The sequence below is a fragment of the Heterodontus francisci genome, chromosome 7, assembly GCF_036365525.1.
Source record: "Heterodontus francisci isolate sHetFra1 chromosome 7, sHetFra1.hap1, whole genome shotgun sequence".
Classification (NCBI taxonomy): Eukaryota; Metazoa; Chordata; class Chondrichthyes; order Heterodontiformes; family Heterodontidae; genus Heterodontus; species Heterodontus francisci.
The window spans coordinates 90,292,711-90,312,710 of record NC_090377.1 but is presented as its reverse complement, the minus strand read 5'-3'; the positions used below and the strand labels follow the sequence as shown (position 1 = coordinate 90,312,710).

General features: G+C 44.1%; 1 protein-coding gene across 1 annotated transcript in view; it reads right to left on the bottom strand.

Moving 5' to 3' along the window:
- The window catches only part of ankar (ankyrin and armadillo repeat containing), a 255,424-nt gene that overhangs the window by 127,876 nt on the left and 107,548 nt on the right, over positions 1-20,000 (bottom strand). Inside the window, exon 18 of the mRNA XM_068036280.1 lies at positions 17,844-18,088. Coding sequence (XP_067892381.1) covers positions 17,844-18,088 — 245 coding nt within the window. The remainder of the gene's footprint in view (positions 1-17,843; positions 18,089-20,000) is intronic.

Sequence of the window (20,000 nt, the reverse complement as noted above, 5' to 3'; positions counted from 1 at the left end):
ACCTGCCTTCTAATATCACTACTTTGCTACCTGGAGGCCAGAGGGATTGCCGGTAACTGGTGATGTTGCCAGTCATCATTTTTCTCAGGTTTCTAAACAAGGGAAAATGAAGGCAAGCAGGACCAGAATTAGCTCAATTGCAAGTAGGACAGAGATTCAGAGTCCTCAATCATGCATTGGGAACTTGGTATCCTGCAGAGGTTGCGAAGATATGCAACCAGCCCAGATCATACAAGGTCCAGACATCCAATGGTATGATTCTCAGATGGAACCAAAATCAGCTCAGACAGCTTTACGACAGCACTACATGTGACAACCCTGTTGCATTGCGGACATGTTCAAAGACAAAGTCTGAAGATGAAAGTACCAAGGCAATGAGCACATAGGAAGAACATGCCAACCTGACTTCTGAGTCAGAGTCTCAGAGGAATTTTCAAGGTGAGCTGAGCTCTGGGAAGAGGTTTACTAACACGATTGGGAGTATAAGCAAAGCTCTTCTGCATTTTATAGAGTGCTAAACTTGCTTTCCTGTAAATAACTTGTTGTTTTAATCATGTATAGCTCGTCTGGACCACAAATCATTGTATATTGTAACTATGCTTTTATCTTTGGAAAAAAGGGGATGTTGTGGGACCACCTTAACAGCGGACCACCTTAAGAAGCTGTAGGTGAAGGTCACCAGAGAAGGTGATGTCATGTCACACATGACCAAGGAATTGTAGGTGTAGCCCAACAGAGTGAGTGGTGTTTAGATGTGGCTCATTTATATTTATATATATTGTTACAAGGATATTGTTTTGTACTAAAAATTTAGGATTCTATGTTTTTAAAAACGGAAAAGGGATTTTCAGTGGATATTGAGACAACTGCAAAATAGTTGAACTTTGTGGATGTTTTGAAAGGCAGTTCAACAGAGGAGCTGAACTTGTATACAAGGACAGGAAAGCTGGTAATTTCAAGGAAACCAGCAAGGGGTCTGACCTCCTTAGAGCTACTCTTTGAACGACAAGAAAGACTTTTTGTCTGAACATGTGATCTGTTTAGGAAGGTTTTGCTTTCAGTTTGGAACTTTAAAGGCCTAAAGTTTTGACTAAAAGCATGCATTCTAAAATTTGATTCTGACAGCCTGGATGTTCAGAAGAAGACCCAGAAACAGTAATACTTCTCCGTAAAGAATCCTTGCTTTCAAAAAAAAGCATAAGCTTGCATGAAGTGGTGCTGTTGCTGTCTGCATTTTAAGAAAACGTGAATGCTTGCAGAAATCTTGTCTCTCTTTTAAAAAGACTTTTGCACCAAATGTGTAACAGAGAACTGACACCCGTTGCTACACCGCTGATGGAAGACCTATGTGAGGCCTGCTGCAGCTGAATTTCCTTGAACGTCTATCACAGACTGTCCACTAACCTCACCGGAAAGACTTCAGGTGGCATCCAACTATTCGACTTTGGGACACCTCGCTGAACCAAAAAGCTTCCTCCCAGATGTGACAAACTAAGTTATTTTATTAGTCCTTTCATTCCTATGAAACAGATGTAAACCAGAATCCTTTTTTTCCCGGTTAACAAATTTTTGGATGTATGTGTGTGTGCATGACGGTGAGGGAAAATAAGGAGCTTGAATATTTCAATTCGAATATTGATTTACTTCATTATTGGTTAAGGTTTGGTTTATAGTAAATAGTTCATTTTGTTATTGATTAAAGAAACCTGGTTGGTGTGCTTTATTCTGGGGGAGAAATAGAGTATATAACTGGCTGTTTTTCGTTAGGTGGGAAAATTTACTGATATGCTGTGACCTGTGGAGAAGTGGGACTGAATTAACAGTGCACTCCTCCCGCCTCGGTCGTAACAATATCTGTTCGAATTATGTTATAATTAAACTCACGTATTCTTTGGATGTTACTTGTCGTCCCATGAGTCTTACAATAGTTCACATATCAAAGGAACAAGTAATATTACAGAAAGAGCAATCTTGCATGCTAACTCAAATGTAAGATTTTGTGTGTTCAGTAACTTCGATTGGATTCTTTCATCCACAAATCAACACACAAATCTGTTTCATAATGCATGGTCTAAGAATGTGCCAAAGTTGCAACGTAGTGGTAAATTCCTTAGTGCCACAATTTACCCATCAACTGTGCCACTACTTTTCTGATTTCTGGTTCCAAATTTGTAGCTTTCTGCTGTCTCTAGTGGCTTAGGGTTGAAATATTCTGTTGTGATAGTGGAAGTAAGTGAAGCTATTTGAATACATGTTTATTTATATGTACCCACCACAACCGGAAGTGATGTAATCGCCCATGTGGTGCTGCCAACTAGGAGGACACCTAAGAACAGTCATTCAATAAAGTACCAAATACAATGACTTTGCTGATTCTTTGACTGAGTTTGTATTGATCTAAGCACAGATAATACAATATAGTGGCCGTGGTGGTGGATCGGCAGCCTAATAAGAAGCGTAAAGCAAGCGGCGCGATTTGATCATAGTTCTCCCGACGTGAGTAACAACAAAAATTAGAAGCGAGCTGAACACAATCTTGCTCTTTGTCTCGACCAGGCAGAGTAAATGCAGCCATATTAGCCAGTGAGACAAGTACGGCGACAGTGTTTTGGTCAAAGATTTTTATGTAAGTAGTCACCACACCTGAGCACCAATAACCGGCCCTGCCGCCAGAGGCCCTCATGTCTCCATAACCTCAAGGCCTGCACTGCAGCTACACAGCTCAGGGTGTGGCTCCAGTCCAGCCCCATGGCCATTGCGATCAGCTACAACTTTGCTATCGAGGCTTGCTCCTTAGGGCAGTGGCAGATAACAGAGACCATAGTCACCAGGTACTGAGAAATTAATTGGAAGGTCTCCGATATCCCAGTAGAGTTTAAGCTGTTCAGACAAAGAATGGAGTTATGCCTTCTAAATACTGAGGTTGAAGATGCAGAAAAGCAAGCAATCAAAATTAAAATTGTAATAGGCAACGAAGGGCTTTGTCGGATAAATACCTCCGGTCGATCCAAAATCAATCTGAAAGATCCTGCAAAGCTCTGGTTGATGTTGGAAGACCAGCTTAAAGTGAAGGTAAACTTCAGAATTCATCATCTAGAACTTATGAGGGGTAAGTAGAGGATGAATGAGAGCATCAACAATTTTGTCAGTAGAATCAGAGACAAAGGAAAAGAGTGCAACTTCACAGATCATTTTCTGAGTGTATCACAGAACTAGTCATTGTCTCCACACCAATAGAAGCATTCCAGAAGGATTTGCTCAACAAGCCAAAAGAACACAGCATAGATACCATGCTACAAGATGGATGGAAGTATGAATCCATTGTAGCAGGTAAACAATGCTTACAAGCTCTGGAATCTGGAACAACCGTTGGTGCGATATTGAGAGCATTTAAGCAGAAGATGACGTGTGGCAATTGTGGGCTCTCCCATCAGTTGCTTAAGTGCCCAGCTTATAGAGACACGTGCAGGGCCTATGGATTCAAAGGACACTGGACTAAGTTATGCAGTAAGTCCAGTAATGAGGACAAAGGGAGAAGCTAGAGCAGACAGTGCTTAGCTGTAGACGCACATCACCTAGAGGCAAAGGCAGATGGGACTCATCTCGGCACCACCAGAAACATTGGTCCCTCCATGAAATGAGCAAACACCAGACCAGAGGAGAAGAGACGGATGAAGATGAATACATGACAGACTGTGAGCAACTATTCCACACAATTAGTCTGGCTGAACAGGGTGATTCCGTAGCAAAGACAGAAGCCTTCACAACCCTGGAGATCATATGTTCAAGCAAGACTAGAAAGCATTGGCTGTGCATAACAATCAACACAGCAGTGTGCGAACATACGAATTAGGAGCAGGAGTAGGCCATTCAACCCCTTGAGCCTGCTCGGCCAGTCAATAAGATCATGGCTGATCTGATTGTAACCTCGACTCCACATTCCCACCTACCCCCGATAACCTTTCACCCCCTTGCTTATTAAGAATCTATCTACCTCTGCCTTAAAAATATTTAAAGGCTCTGCTTCCACTGCCTTTTGAGGAAGAGAGTTCCAAAGACTCACAACCCTCTGAGGGAAAACATTTCTCCTCATCTCTGTCTTAAATGTGCAACCCCTTATTTTTAAATAATGAGCCCTAGTTCTAGATTCTCCCACAAGGAGAAACATCCTTTCTACATCTACCCTGTTAAGACCCCTCTGCCTTTTATATGTTTCGATCAAGTCACCTCTTACACTGCCAAATTCCAGCGGATACAAACCTTTCCTCGTAAGACAACCCGCCCATTCCAGATATTAGTAAACCTTCTCTGAACTGCTTCCAATGCATTTACATCCTTCCTTAAATAAGGCGACCAATACTGTACACAGTACTCCAGATGTGGTCTCACAATGTCCTGTATAACTGAAGCATAACCTCCCTCCTTTTGCATTCAACTCCCCTCGCAATAAACTATAACATTCTATTAACTTTCCTGATTACTTGCTGAACCTGCACACTAACCTTTTGCGATTCATGCACTAGGACACCCAGATCCCTCTGCATCTCAGAGCCCTGCAAGCTCTCACCATTTAGATAATATGCTTTTTTATTCTTCCTGCCAAAATGGACAATTTCACATTTCCCACATTATACACCATTTGCCAGATCTTTGCCCACTCACTTAACCTATCTATATACCTTTGTAGCCGCCTTATGTTCTCTTCACAACTTACTTTCTTACCTAATCTGTGTCATCAGGAAATTTAGCAACCATACCTTCAGTCCCTTCATCCAAGTCATTTCTATAAATTGTAAAAAGCTGAGGCCCCAGCACTGATCCCTGCGGCACACACTTGTTACATCTTGCCACCCAGAAAATGACCCATTTATGTCTACTGTTTCCTGTTAGCAAGCCAGTCTCCTACCCATGCCAATATGCTACCCCCAACACCATGAGCTTTTATTTTCCATAATAACCTTCGATGTGGCACCTTATCAAATGCCTTCTGGAAATCTAAGTACAATACATTCACCCTTTATCCCCTTTATCCACAGCACGTTACTTCTTCAAAGAACTCCAATAAATTGGTTAAATATGATTTCCCTTTCACAAAACCATGTTGACTCTGTTTGATTATCTTGAATTTTTCTAAGTGGCCTGCTATAACTTCTTTAATAATAGCTTCCAACATTTTCCCTAAGACAGATGTTAAGCTAACTGGCCTGTAGTTTCCTACTTTCTGTCTCCCTTTTTGAATAAAGGAGTTACGTTTGCTATTTTCCAATCTAATGGAACCTTTCCCGAATCTAGGGAATTTTGGAAAATTAAAACCAAGGCATCAACTATCTTACTAGCCACTTATTCTAAGACCCTAGGATGAAGTCCATCAGGACCCAAGGATCTGTCAGCCCATACCTCCAATAATTTGCTCAGTACCATTTCCCTGGTGATTATAATTTTCTTGAGTTCCTCCCTCCTTTCCATTTCCTGATTTACAGCTATTTCTGGTATGTTAATTGCATCCTGTATGGGGAAGACCGATGCAAAATACCTGTTCCATTCATCTGCCATCTCCATATTTTCCCTTATTAATTCCCCAGCCTCACTTTCTATAGGACCAACACTCACTTTGCTAACTCTTTTCTTTTTAAAATATCTATAGAAATTCTTAGTGTCTGTTTTAATATTTCTAGATAGATTTCTCTCGTACTCTTTTTCCCTCATTAATCTTTTAGTCATTCTTTGCTGTTTTTATATTCCATCCAATCTTCTGACCTGCCACCCATCTTTGTGCAATTATATGCTTTTTCTTTAGGTTTGATATTATCTATAACTGTTTTAGTTAACCACGGATAGTGAGTCTTCCCCTTGGATTTTTTCTTTCTCATTGGAATGTATCTATTCGGTGAATTCTGAAATATCTCCTTAAATGTCTGCCACTGCATCTCTATCAACTATCCCTTAACCAAATTTGCCAGTTCACTTTAGCTAGCTCTGCTTTTATACCCTCATAATTGCCCTTATTTAAGTTTAAAATACTGGTCTTGGACACATTCTTCTCTCCCTCAAACTGAATGTAAAATTCAATCATATTATGATCGCTGCTACCTCAGGACATCTTTACTATGAGCTCATCAATTAAGCCTATCTCATTGCACAATACCAGGTCTAGAATAGACTGCTCTCTGGTTGGCTCCAGAATGTGTTGCTCTAAGAAACTGTCCCGAAATATTCTATGAACTCCTCATCTAGGCTACCTTTGTCCATCTAATTTTTCCAGTCTATATGTAGACTAAAATTCCCTATGATTATCGCCGTACCTTTCTGACAAGGTCCCATTATTTCTTCCTTCATACTCTGTCCTACCATGTGGTTACTGTTAGGGGGCCTGTACAGCACGAGTGACGTCTTGTCTTTATCGTTTCTCATCTCTACCCAAACTGCTTTTACATCTTGGTTTCCTGAAATTAAGTCATCCCTCTCTAATGTGCTGATTAACAGAGCCACCCCTCCACCTTTTGCTAGCTTCCTGTCCTTCCGAAATGCCATGTACCCTTCAATATTCAGGTCCCATTCTATGTCATCCTATAGCCACGTTTCTGTAATGACTAACAGATCGTACTTATTTATTCCTATTTGTGCTATCAGCTCCTCTGTTTTGTTTCAAATGCTGTGTGCATTCAGATACAGAGCATTTAGTTTTGTCCTTTTTTAATTTTTGTAACATCTAGTCTTGACTGCTGAATTACTCTTAGATTTTTACTCTCTCTCCCTTCCTGTCACAGTCTGTTTATCATTTCCCATATTAATACCTTTCTCTTTTGCCTTGTTTCTACTCTTTGATTTACCACATCTTCCCAAATTTTATCCCTTGCCCCCACTATTTAGTTGAAAACCCTCTCTACTTCTCTCTACAGCAAGAGACAATGCACTTCCACTGCAGACTCTCAAAGACATGTACAGGGACAAATGGATTTCAGTAATTCAGCCCACCAGTGTGAAGCTCACCATCCACAATGGCTCGCCAACACACTGTTTAGGTGCCTTGACCTTGAAGTATAGATACAAAAGATCCCTCTGGTCAGGACAAACATTTTATGTTGTGGATGTTTCAGGACCTGCAGTGGCAGGGTTGCCAGCATGCAATGAGCTCAATATAATAACAATCCACGAGCTGAGCCAATCAAAGGACCGCGTCAATCCAGATACATATACCCCCATAAAGCCAGTCAAGGACCTCCAGAGGATAAACCCAGTCTGGTTCGGCTGTCGGCAACTTCCATGCCAATGCAGTCCTTCATCTCAAGGAAGATGCGACATTAGCTATTGACCCACCACAGAAGTGTATTGTGCCTATACAGGACAAGTTAAGCATAGAGATGAATGGCATGGAGAAGAAAGGCATAATTCGCCGAGTACAGCACCACACAGACTGGTGCAGTTCCATGACCACTGCAATCAGGAAAGATGGTTTGATTTGGTTGTGTCTAGACCTGAGCAGGCTGAACAAAGCCCTGAAGAGAGGTCCCCACAAGGTGCCAACCCTGGAAAAACTCAACCTAATGTTTGCGGGAGCCAGGCATTCTTCCAAGCTCGATGCCAAGAATTGATATTGGTCAGTACACCTGTCAGACGAATCATAAGAACTGACGACCTTCAGAACCCATTTTGGCAGATACTGCTTCCTTTGCCTCCCCTTTGGGCTATTAGTCAGCCAAGACATCTTCTAGCAACACATGGACCAAATAGCAGAGCATGTCCCAGGCTCTGTATGCATTGCAGACAACATCACTGTGGTAGGGTGCACAAAAGAGGAACACGATAGTAACCTCCACATGCTGATAAAGACCGCCAGGCATGAAGGTTTCATCTTCAATAGCAAGAAATGTTCCATCAAGACAGATCACATCAATTTCTTCCAGTCTATCTATTCCAACACGGGTATTCACCCAGATCCAAGTAAAATTGAAGACATTCAATCCACGCCCACACCACAGGATGACCTGCAGAGATGCTCAGGTTTGTTCAACTTCCTGGCAGCATATATCCCAAATTTCTTGGAAAAGGCATCCCCACTCAGGGAGCTTTTGAAGAAAGACACACTGTTTCTCTGGCAAGGTGACCATCAACATGCATTCAATGCACTAATGCAGGCACTCTCAGTCGCATAGTGCCTACAGTACTACGAACCACAGAAAGCGACAATGTTAGAGGTAGATGCCTCACAGAAAAGCCTTGGGGCGTGCCTCCTGCAGGATGGCAAACCAGTAGTATTTGGATCAAATTGTCTATCACCTGCCCAGGCAAACTATTCAACATTGAATGTGAGACTCTAGCACTCTTTTTTGGAATCACCAAATTCCACAAGTATCTGTTCGGTAAGGAATTCATCATCGAAATGGACCACAAACCTTGAGCAATTATTTGGAGGAAGCTGCTTACCAGCACACCACCTCGCCTCCAGAGATTGCTAACAAAGATCCAACATCACAATTGCAACGTCAGGTACACATCTGGCAACGAGATGGTTCTATCAAGACATTCTGAACAGACTGGCTAACCCTGGGAAGACACAGGACATACTGTTCGACTTCCAAGTCGACGAGGTATGCACAGACATAGAGAATGTCTACAACATTGACCTGATGTGTTTTGGTCACAGCAAAATGAGAGGAATCCAGAGAAAGACTTCCTGAGACCCCAGTCTCATAACCCTGTGGCAGATCATCGTCAATGGTTGGCGAGAAACCATCAAGGAGATACCCATAGATCTAGGGATATACTGGCTATGTTGGGACAAGATTGGCATATCGAATGGAATCCTTCCAAAACATGTGTGAGAAATGGTTTGTCAGTCACATCACTTCATCTCCCCAGTATCCTTGTTGCAATGGATTGGCAGAGCACATGGTCAGAATGGTGAAATCTCTGATCAGTAAATGCGTAGAAACTGGACAAGACGTCTAGATCGCTATGTTACATCTTCATGCAACTGCGTTGGATTCCGAATTGCTGTCCCCAGCTGAAATCCTGTTCGGGCAGCCTGTGAGGACCACTCTTCCAAGCCATCACCTCACAAAGTCATCTTCGATTACAGACCAACTGCAACAAAGACAGAACAGGAAGAAGGACACTCAGGATACACATGCCGATGCAGAACTACCTTCATTCCATAATAAAAGCAAAATACTGCGGATGCTGGAAATCTGAAATAAAAACAAGAAATGCTGGAACCATTCAGCAGGTCTGGCAGCATCTGTGGAAAGAGAAGCAGAGTTAACGTTTCGGGTCAGTGACCCTTCTTCGTTAGTTAGTTCCGAAGAAGGGTCACTGACCCGAAACGTTAACTCTGCTTCTCTTACCACAGATGCTGCCAGACCTGCTGAGTGGTTCCAGCATTTCTTGTTTTTATTACCTTCATTCCATGTTTGTCAGAAGGTGAGAGTCTTACACTCGCAGGAACGTGGATCCCGGCAGAAGTGTCGAGTTTGCAGGGAACCACGATCCTACAAGGTGACGACACTGAATGGAACTACACTAAGAAGAAATAGGTCTCACCTCAGAGAATTCTCTGTCAGGCATGCATCAGTCAATCCAACAGCATTGCCTACTTGCAAATGCATGCACTTTGTCGATGAAGGGATGACAAGTACCAAACTGAGCACACTGATACCTGAAGGCAGCCATTCCAAACCCAAACCTTAGGCTGAGAAAACAGACAGCTGAAAATCACACCCACACATAGCTCTTACCAGGTCTAGTCGAGTCAGCCGCCAACCAGCATGTTTCCAAGAATACGAGATGTAGTTAGCACCTTGGTGAGTAGTCATTTTATGTGTTGTTGTTATAGGTTTAATGTTCTATGTTAAGCAGTGTTTATAGTTGCTTAGAAGTAAGGACTCGTTGTTGTGATAGGTGTTTAGTGTTACGAATATAGGAGAATTTGTTAAAGTTAAAGGCGTTGTATGATGAGATATGAATTTGCAGATTATATGTATTAGAATGCTACACTACCAGTATGTAGCATTAATACCATTTTCCTCCTATAAGAAATATCTATTCGTATACATAACAGTGTTAAAATGAACTGATCCTCTATTCAAGGGAAGGAGGATGTTGTGGTAGTGAAAGTAAGCAAAGCTACTTGAATGCATGTTTATGCATATGTACGTGCCATGACCAGAAGTGATGTAATCACACACAGGGTGCCACCATGATGCCCAGCTAGGAGCACATGTAAGAACAGTCTTCAATAAAGCACCAAGTACAATGTCGATGCTGGCTCTTCAACTGAGCTTGTACTGATCTAAGCACAAAGAATACATGTTCCTCCAACTTGGTGATGTTTGTTTTGAATGCATATCTTTTGCCTTGTTGGGAGCAAGGTTTCTTAGTGTGCTATACACTTCCACGCCAATTTATGTGGGCAAAATTGCTTTCTTGCACCCAAGAACTGCTTTATTCTGAGTCTTGACCTCTTCAATATCACCTTTGAGTTCAAAAATATTATTAGCTCTGAAAAACATGTCCATTCTTTCAATATACAAACTGAATGGTCCTCGAGCCCTCTCATATGTTCCTAGCCTTCCAATGTATTCCATGGGTGCAGCCATATTGTCCTGTTTGCAAATTTGTAGTAACTCAGTAAACCCTTTACTGCAGCTGTCCATAACAGTGATACCTAAAACCAGTCTAGTCAGTGGTTGAAAATATTCTCTGACCCAAAATGAACACTTTGAATCGATGCACACTAGGACCCTGCGGCATCTCAGTCAACCGAAGATATAGTTTGAGGCTCAGGCTTCGCATAAACCAACCAAAATCTCCACTATCCGAGCAGGTTGGTCATCAGAAGCTGGCTAATTTTGTTCACTGCAGGCCTTTCCTGCTGTTCGCTGCCTATATTCACAGGCTTTTATCGCATCTTCACTGCCATTTTCTGAGATATATTTGGATGGCATTTTTAAAAAATTCATTCATGGGATGTGGGCATCGCTGGCTAGGCCAGCATTTATTGCCCATCCCAAATTGCCTTTGAGAAGGTGGTGAGCTGCCTTCTTGAACCGCTGCAGTCCTTGTGGGGTAGGTACACCCACAGCGCTGTTAGGAAGGGAGTTCCAGGATTTTGGCCCAGCGACAGTGAAGGAACGGCGATATAGTTCCAAGTCAGGATGGTGTGTGACTTGGAGAGGAACTTGCAGGTGGTGGTGTTGTCCATGCATTTGCTGCCCTTGTCCTTCTAGTTGGTAGAGGTCACGGATTTGGAAGGTTCTGTCTATGGAGCCTTGGTGCGTTGCTGCAGTGCATCTTGCAGATGGTACACACTGCTGCCACTGTGCGTCGGTGGTGGAGGGAGTGAATGTTTGAGGATAGGGTGCCAGTCAAGTGGGCTGCTTTGTCCTGGATGGTGTCGAGCTTCTTGAGTGTTGCTGGAGCTGCACCTATCCAGGCAAGTGGTGAGTATTCCATCCTGATTTGTGCCTTGTAGATGGTAGACAGGCTTTGGGGAGTCAGGAGGTGAGTTACTTGCCGCAGGGTTCCTAGCATCTGACCTGCTCTTGTGGCCATGGTAATTATATGGCTACTCCAGTTCAGTTTCTGGTCAATGGTAGCCCCTAGGATGTTGATAGTGGGGGATTCAGCGATGGTAATGCCATTGAAGGTCAAGGGGAGATGGTTAGATTCTCTCTTGTTGGAGATGGTCATTGCCTGGCACTTGTGTGGCGCAAATGTTACTTGCCACTTATCAGCCCGAGCCTGGATATTGTCCAGGTCTTGCTGCATTTCTACACGGACTGCTTCAGTATCTGAGGGGTCGCGAATGGTGCTGAACATTGTGCAATCATCAGCGAACATCCCCACTTCTGACCTTACGATTGAAGGAAGGTCATTGATGAAGCAGCTGAAGATGGTTGGGCCTAGGACACTACCCTGAGGAACTCCTGCAGTGATGTCCTGGAGCTGAGATAATTGACCTCCAACAACCACAACCATCTTCCTTTATGCTAGGTAAAGGACTCCAACCAGCGGAGAGTTTTCCCCCGATTCCCATTGACTCCAGTTTTGCTCGGGCTCCTTGATGCCATACTCGGTCAAATGCTGCCTTGATGTCAAGGGCAGTCACTCTCACCTCATGTCCTGAGTTCAGCTCTTTTGTCCATATTTGAACCAAGGTCAAGAGCTGAGTGGCCCTGGCGGAACACAAACTGAGCGTCACCGAGCAGGTTATTGCTAAGCAAGTGCTGCTTGATGGCACAGTTGATGCACCTTCCATCACTTTACTGATGATTGAGAGTAGACTGATGGGGCAGTAATTGGCCAAGTTGGACTTGTCCTGCTTTTTGTGTACAGGACATACCTGGGCAATTTTCCACATTGCCGGGTAGATGCCAGTATTGCAGCTGTACTGGAACAGCTTGGCTAGGGGCGCGTCAAGTTCTGGATCACAGGTCTTCAGTACTATTGCCGGAATATTGTCAAGACCCATAGCTTTTGCAGTATCCAGTGCCTTCAGTCATTTCTTGATATCACGCGGGATGAATCGAATTGGCTGAAGTCTGGCAATTGTGATGCTGGGGACTTCAGGAGGAGCCCGAGATGGATCATCAACTCAGCACTTCTGGCTGAAGATTGCTGCAAATGCTTCTGCCTTATCCTTCGCACTGATGTGCTAGACTCCCCCATCATTGAGGATGGGGATATTTGTGGAGCCACCTCCTCCAGTTAGTTGTTTCATTATCCACCACCATTCACGGTTGGATGTAGCAGGACTGCAGAGCTTAGATCTGATCCGTTGGTTATGGGATCGCTTAGCTCTGTCTATTGCATGGTACTTACGCAGTTTGGCATGCAAGTAGTCCTCTGTTGTAGCTTCACCAGGTTGACACCTCATTTTTAGGTGTGTCTGGTGCTGCTCCTGGCATGCCCTCCTGCACTCTTCACTGAACCAGGGTTGGTCTCCTGGCTTGATGTTAATGGTAGAGTGGGGGATATGCCGGGCCATGAGGTTACAGATTGTGGTTGAGTACAATTCTGCTGCTGCTGATGGCCCACAGTGCTTCATGAATGCCCAGTTTTGCATTGCTAGATCTTTTCCAAATCTATCCCATTTAGCACAACACGATGGACAGTATCCTCAATGTAAAGGCGGGACTTCGTCTCCACAAGGAACGTGCGGTGGTCACTCCTACCAATACTGTCATGGACAGATGCATCTGCAGCAGGCAGATTGGTGAGGACGAGGTCAAGTATGTTTTTCCCTTGTGTTGGTTCCCTCACCACCTGCTGCAGACCCAGTCTAGCAGCTATGTCCTTTAGGACTCGGCCAGCTCAGTCAGTAGTGGTGCTACTGAGCCACTCTTGGTGATGGACATTGAAGTCCCTCACCCAGAGTACATTCTGCACTCTTGCCACCCTCAGTGCTTCCTCCAAGTGGTGTTCAACATGGAGGGGTACTGACTCATCAGCTGAGGGAGGGCGGTAGGTGGTAATCAGCAGGAGGTTTCCTTGCCCATGTTTGACCTGATGCCATGAGACTTCATGGTCAATGTTGAGCACTCCCAGGGCAACTCCCTCCCTACTGTATACCACTGTCCCGCCACCTCTGCTGGGTCTGTCCTGCCGGTGGGACAGGACATAGCTGGGGATGGTGATGGTGGTGTCTGGGACATTGTCTGTAAGGTATGATTCTGTGAGTATGACTATATCAGGCTGTTGCGTGACTAATCTGTGGGACAGCTCTCCCAACTATGGCTCAAGCCCCCCAGATGTTACTAAGGAGGACTTTGCAGGGTCGACAGGGCTGGGTTTGCCGTTGTCGTTTCCAGTGCCTAGGTCGATGCCGGGTGGTCCAACCGGTTTCATTCCTTTTTATTGACTTCGTAGCGGTTAGATATAACTGAGTGGCTTGCTAGGCCAATTCAGGGGGCATGTAAGAGTCAGCCACATTGCTGTGGGTCTGGAGTCACATGTAGGCCAGACAGGTAAGGACAGCAGATTTCCTTCCCTAAAGGGCATTAGTGAACCAGATGGGTATGAACAAACAAGGAGGCCACCAAGCACAGCCAGTTCAAGGAAGTGTTTATTTACATCATGATGTCATCATGTCATCACATCATTAGCATATTGTTAAAGTTTAAAGAAGATTGATACTGCCAGGGCAGGCTTTTTCAAGCAAAATGCTCAGCATGTGATTGGGTATATTGGCCTAAAACAAATACTAATTGGACTATAAGCTTCTGCCAGTATACTAACACTCAACGTCTAGCTGGTGTGTGACCATAGGCAGCAGATTTTGCAGCTCAGTTGCCTGGTATCCTAGCATCAGCTATGATGCTTTCATTCTGTGACCAACTGCATTTGGGCCACCATGGCAAACCGCAGTGTGGTTACTGAGTGACAAGGCCTATCCGTTGATAACATGACTCTGGTGCGCAACATGCATGGAACGAGAGCAAGGCTGCCACACAAAGCATGATAGAGCAGGCCATTGGCATGCTGAACCAAGGCTTCCACTGCCTGGACCGCTCTGGAGAAGCTCTGCTGTACTCAGCAGAGTGGGTGTCAAGCTTCATTGTCATCTGCTGCACACGGCACTACCTCGCCATCATGAGGGGACAGACCTTGCCACCAGCTATACGGCGAGCAGCTGAGGGCAGGAGCTTCAGGAGGAGGAGGAAGAGGAAGGGAGCAGAGAACCAATGCAGGCCTTTTCTGCCAGGGCAATCTGGGAAGAGCTAATTTGAGTACAATATCAGTAACCGCAACTACAATTTTCCACTCATCAACAGTCCTACACCTTACTTCCCTCTGTCACTAACCAGCACAGAGCACAGCATCCAGTTGGCTGCAATGCAAAAATAAAAGCTACCACAAATTAACCATTACAAATGAAATTTATGAATGAAATCATGCCATACTGGATAAAAATGTAAATGAATCAGTCTTGCGCATTTTCCTTGTGCCTTTGCCTGTCCTGGTGCACCTAAGCATGCTATCCGACTGGTTGCAGCATGGCTGGTGGAAGGCTGGTTGCTTTCAGTGGAAGGCACTGCAGTTGGCCTTAGAGGACAACCTTGAACAGCTCTGGGCCTAAAAGACCCAGTTGTGAATTCCACCAACTCCACATGAGTTGCAACAGACTGGGTTGGCTGGCTGACAGGCAGCAGCAAGGGCACTGGTAGAGTGGCAAGGGTGGTATGATGAATGTTGTCATCCTCAGAGAGGAGGGCAGGTTTGTGCTCCAAGGAGCCACTGTCACACTCCTGGGGTGGTGCCTCAGCAATCCTGGCAATCAGTTGGATTGCTGGACTGCTGTGACATAGGGTGGCTGCTGCTTGTGCTGCAATGGAAGTTGTGATAGCAGCCATCAGATGCAGCATCATGGTTGGGTCCACAAGTGTGTGAATGAAGTTGGCCACCACTTCCATGTTAGAAAGGATGAACGTCAAGCTCTGCACAAAAACTTGTGCCAAGTTGGTGCTTGACTCATCCATGCTCCTTTACAATAAATGCATGCATTATGGGAGGCTTCCCAATGCACCAAGCATTTTGTTGTTCTTCTGTAGGTTGCCCCATCAAAGTTCTCATCTGAGTCCCCTGCAGGAGAACCCATGTGCCACCTTGCCCTCTGATGATCTGGCACCTGTACTATCTTTGCTCTTTGTCCTAGTTGCAGCACACTTGTGTCCATAGTCACACCACGTGCAGAGCCAACCTTTAATTTATCGTCTAAGACATGCGCAGTGTCAGTATCTGGGCAGGTTTCTGTAAGTGTGAAATCAAGTGACAGTGTTTTGTTTTCATCATCACTCTCATGCACGTGTCCCTCCACTGTCTGGCCAGGTTGAACCTCTTGGGTAGCTGCAAGGAAAATAGCACAATGGTAAGATTGTGGTGAGGGGATGGGGGAAAGTAAGAGGTGCATGCTTACAACATCTGCAACTTGGAAATCAGAAGAGATTGTGGGTGAGAGGGAAGTGGGATATAAGGAGAAGGATTAAGTAGGAGGATACTGCCATCTTTGATGGTTTCAGCCCCACCACTGACTACAGCCTCAGGTAATGTTCCAATACCATTCTAATAGTGGCCAGCATTGTCTCTTCTAGTAGGACATACAGACATGCCTGCCCCTCGCTAGTTAGTTCTTGCTGCCTACACTTGTACACCAACTTGTCCTGCAAGAGAGAGGGAAGTGTGTCAGTGTTGTGCAAACTGTTTGGGTGATGTGGTTGTCATGATTGAATAGCTGGCAGTGTGTGCAATCTATGAGTTGTGGGTGTGAGGTTTGTGGCAGTGCTAAGTATGTGAGAGTGAGGTGAAGTTATGTGTGTTAGATATGAGTCCTGATTTATAGAGATTGTTGGCAGGTGAATAATGGGAGTGTTGTGGATTGAGTAGCAGCTAAGGCTAGTGATATAGCTCGTAGAATGTGGCATTTGAAGATGTATTCATTGACCTTGACCAATTGTGTGAGATCATTGAACTTCTTGTGGCACTGTATTCAGTGCTTCAGGACATGACTCCTGGCATTGAATTCCACAGCTATCTGCTCACACTGCCTTTTGACCATGTGCCTCCTGCCCCCCTGTGAATACAGGGCATCTCTCCTCTTTTTCCAACTGCTCCAGCAAGACCTCCATTGCAGCGTCTGAGCCCACTCTCTGCCTTTTCTCACTGCTTCACAGGACAGATTCACTACCTGTGAGACACGTCACACCTGCTGCAGCCTCAATGCACCTCCCCTTTAAGAGATGCAGTCTAGCTTTAAGCAGTGCAGGCCAGCTTTAAGTAGTGTTACGAAGTTATTATTTTGGGTCCCCTGCTGTTATGTCCAGCTAATTAACATCATGGTTAGTGCTGGCTACACGCAGAGATCATTCTAATGAGTAGGCAGCATGAATTTGGCATGCTGTGTCTAATCCATCTCCTATGAGTAACTGGATTTTAAGTAACTGAAAATAACTTAAAAAGATCTATACAGAATCATTCACTAGCACAATTGGTGTCGTCAGTTTCGGAGTAAATTAAATATTTTAATTTAAAAGTGGCCTATTAGTTCCCTTATACCTCAATAAAAGCTTCATTTTAAGAGCCTCTTCAAAGGCTCACAAATGGGTGCAAGTAGTGGAAACGTGGCATGGTGATTAATTTGACCTGGGGCCCTGGCCAGTTCTATGGATGTGGACTGTGTAATGAGTTATTGCCCTTGGTTCTCAACAGACTCTAGCTTGAAGAAAATTAACAGCGATTTAAAAAGGTGACAGGGCAGGGCTTTGGATTTGGGTACAAGCATCAATCTAAACTGTGCTAGTTCTCCTAATCGATTCTCTGGTTCAAGTTTCTGCTCAAACTTATTTGCATAATCACAAATGTAAAATCTTCCACGAACCAGAGCAGACAGTATTTTAGAATCTAATTGTTTATTTCTATCTTAACATCTGCCATGATCATTTTGAATGGCGGAGCAGGCTCGATGGTCTACTCCTGCTCCAATTTCTTGTGTTCTTTACTTGTATTAAAAATACTCCAGCAAGATTTTTTAAAACCAGTGAAAAAGAACATGGAAACTCAATTTGTGGTGATTGTAACTTGTGCTTGAAATTGCTTGATCTTTGTTGCTAGTTTGGCAGATTTTGGATGAATTGTACTGGAAAAAACCAGTGCAACCTAGTAGAAACTACCCTGATGTGCTTTCAGTGGTATAAAGAGAAGAAATAGTTTTAAAAGTGTAGAGATACTGTTAAATACTAAAACATTATACATTTCAAAAAATGGTGTCAACAACTTCATGATATCGCTTTGATAATACATCGAATATATTTTAAAAATAAAACTGAGTGCTATAATCAAACATTACTTACAAGGGAAGCGATTAGACTGCCATTATCCTCAATCTGGGCAATATCATACAGGATGACTGAACAACGTGATTGAAGCTCGGGCTGTTGACTGTGCAGTAATTCAATAAGCACTGGGATGATATCATAATTAACAATCGCGTGACAGACTGTTGGATAGGTGGAGAGATTACACAGCACAGCAGCAGCAATACATTGCAGTGTCTCATGCTTACTGCGTAACAGATCTATAAGAGCAGGAATGCTACCTAAATTAAAGAATTGAAACAGTCAGTGTTAAGTATGGCACAATCTACTTTCTCAAACATTCCAGCAACTTTCAATGCTTCTGTGGAATTTGTGGAGAGATCAAGACAATAGGACTGTGTAAAATCAATTCTTGAAAAGCGCATAAATTCAGAGCAGGAAAGAAGGGTCAAAATGGCCACCTCTTACGCTGAAAATTTCTGTGTTTCAGTTCAACACAACATAGCACAGTGTATTCTTAATACAATCGATAGGCACTTTCACATTGCTGCTGGGATTGTAGGAAAGTGGTACTGAAAGTGGAGACCTCTGGCCTTCACTGCCCCTTCTCTTTTTACAATCACTGTAAGCTGGCAGACCTTATATGAGGGCTAAAGGAAGTAAATGCTTGTTTTCCTTGGGACTCACAAAATATTAATCTGTCAAAGGTATGGAGTCTGCTTTGCTTATTTTATGGCTACCAATAGTAGTAGGAGTATTTTTTTCCTGACTGTCACCATACTATCAATATAAAAATGCCTTGCAATTCCTCTTTCCAAATAATACCAATGAGTAACATTCCCCATTCCACCACCACCTGTAAGTCATACACCATTCCTTTGCTATCACTGGGTCAAAATCCTGGAACTCCCTCCCTAACAGCACTCTAAGTGTACCTACACCACCTGGACTGAAGCAGTTCAAGAAAGCAGCTTCTCAAGGGCAACTAGGGATAGGCAATATGTGCTGGTCTTGCCAGCGATGCTCACATCCCAAGAACGAATAAAAAAAATCACTGCTAATACTAATAATACTCCATATAGCCAATACCTTTTAAATTATGTATGATCAGCACAAGTTTGTGGCAGTGAAGGTGTATGCTGCATCCTATAAAGGAGAATTACAACTTACCAAAAATGCCTACACAACCCTGGGAGAAAATAATTCTTAGTTTGACTATCAATATTATGTGGATAAGTACAAAAGCATAATACTGTTGATGCTGGAAATCTGAAATAAGAACAGAAAATGCTGGAAATACTCAGCAGGCCAGGCAACATCTGTGGAGAGAGTAACGGAGTTAATAGGCTGAATTTTATGGGGCAGTTTGAGACAGCAACAGAGACGGTGGAGGGGGGGGAGGTGGTTGCCACTAAATTGGGACGGAAGATGTCGGACAGGTATGTCCCTTCTAGAATTTCCAGTCGGTGATCAACATATAGTGTGGGGTTCGCACATTCATGAGGCGGGAAGCCAATTAAGGTATTTAAGAACCCAATTGACAGCAATTTTATTCACCATTTCGAATTCGCACACGAGAACCACGGAGCTTCAGGGCCTCGCTTGGTGCAAGAAGGTGACAAGGAGCCGAAGCTCAGTGTTGGCTTTGCTGGGAAACCATCAGGTGAGGCTGTGTCACTTAGCAGGAAGGGTGGAGGAGGGAGGCATTGTGAAAGACAGCCAGAAGTGGGGCCAAGGTGCCAACACTGCGATGCATCCACACCAGGGTGGAATCGGGGTATTTCCACCTGATTGAAAAGCACAAATAATGACGGAGGCTGATGGTAGGTCTATTTGTCCTGGAGGCCTTGCACTCAGGGAGAGGCAACCTATCATGGGCCTCATTCACCCTGGCTTCAAGGCCCTGGTGGAGGAGGAGGAGCAGAGAGGGAGGGAGCATCAGGGACAGGTAGGAGAATGCCAACAATTTGGGTCCCAGTTCTGGAGGATGGAGAAGGTTGTAGAAGGACATGGCAAAAACCTCTGGTGAGCAGAAGAAGCTACCCTCCGGAGAGGGTCTACTGGCTGCATCTCAACTACCTGCAGATGTTCAAGTGGCTGTGTCTCCAAAGACTGCACCTCACCAGGGAGTCTGCCAATAAACACTGTTTAATCTGCAGGATGAGCTGAGGCCAATGGGACTTGGTGGGTACC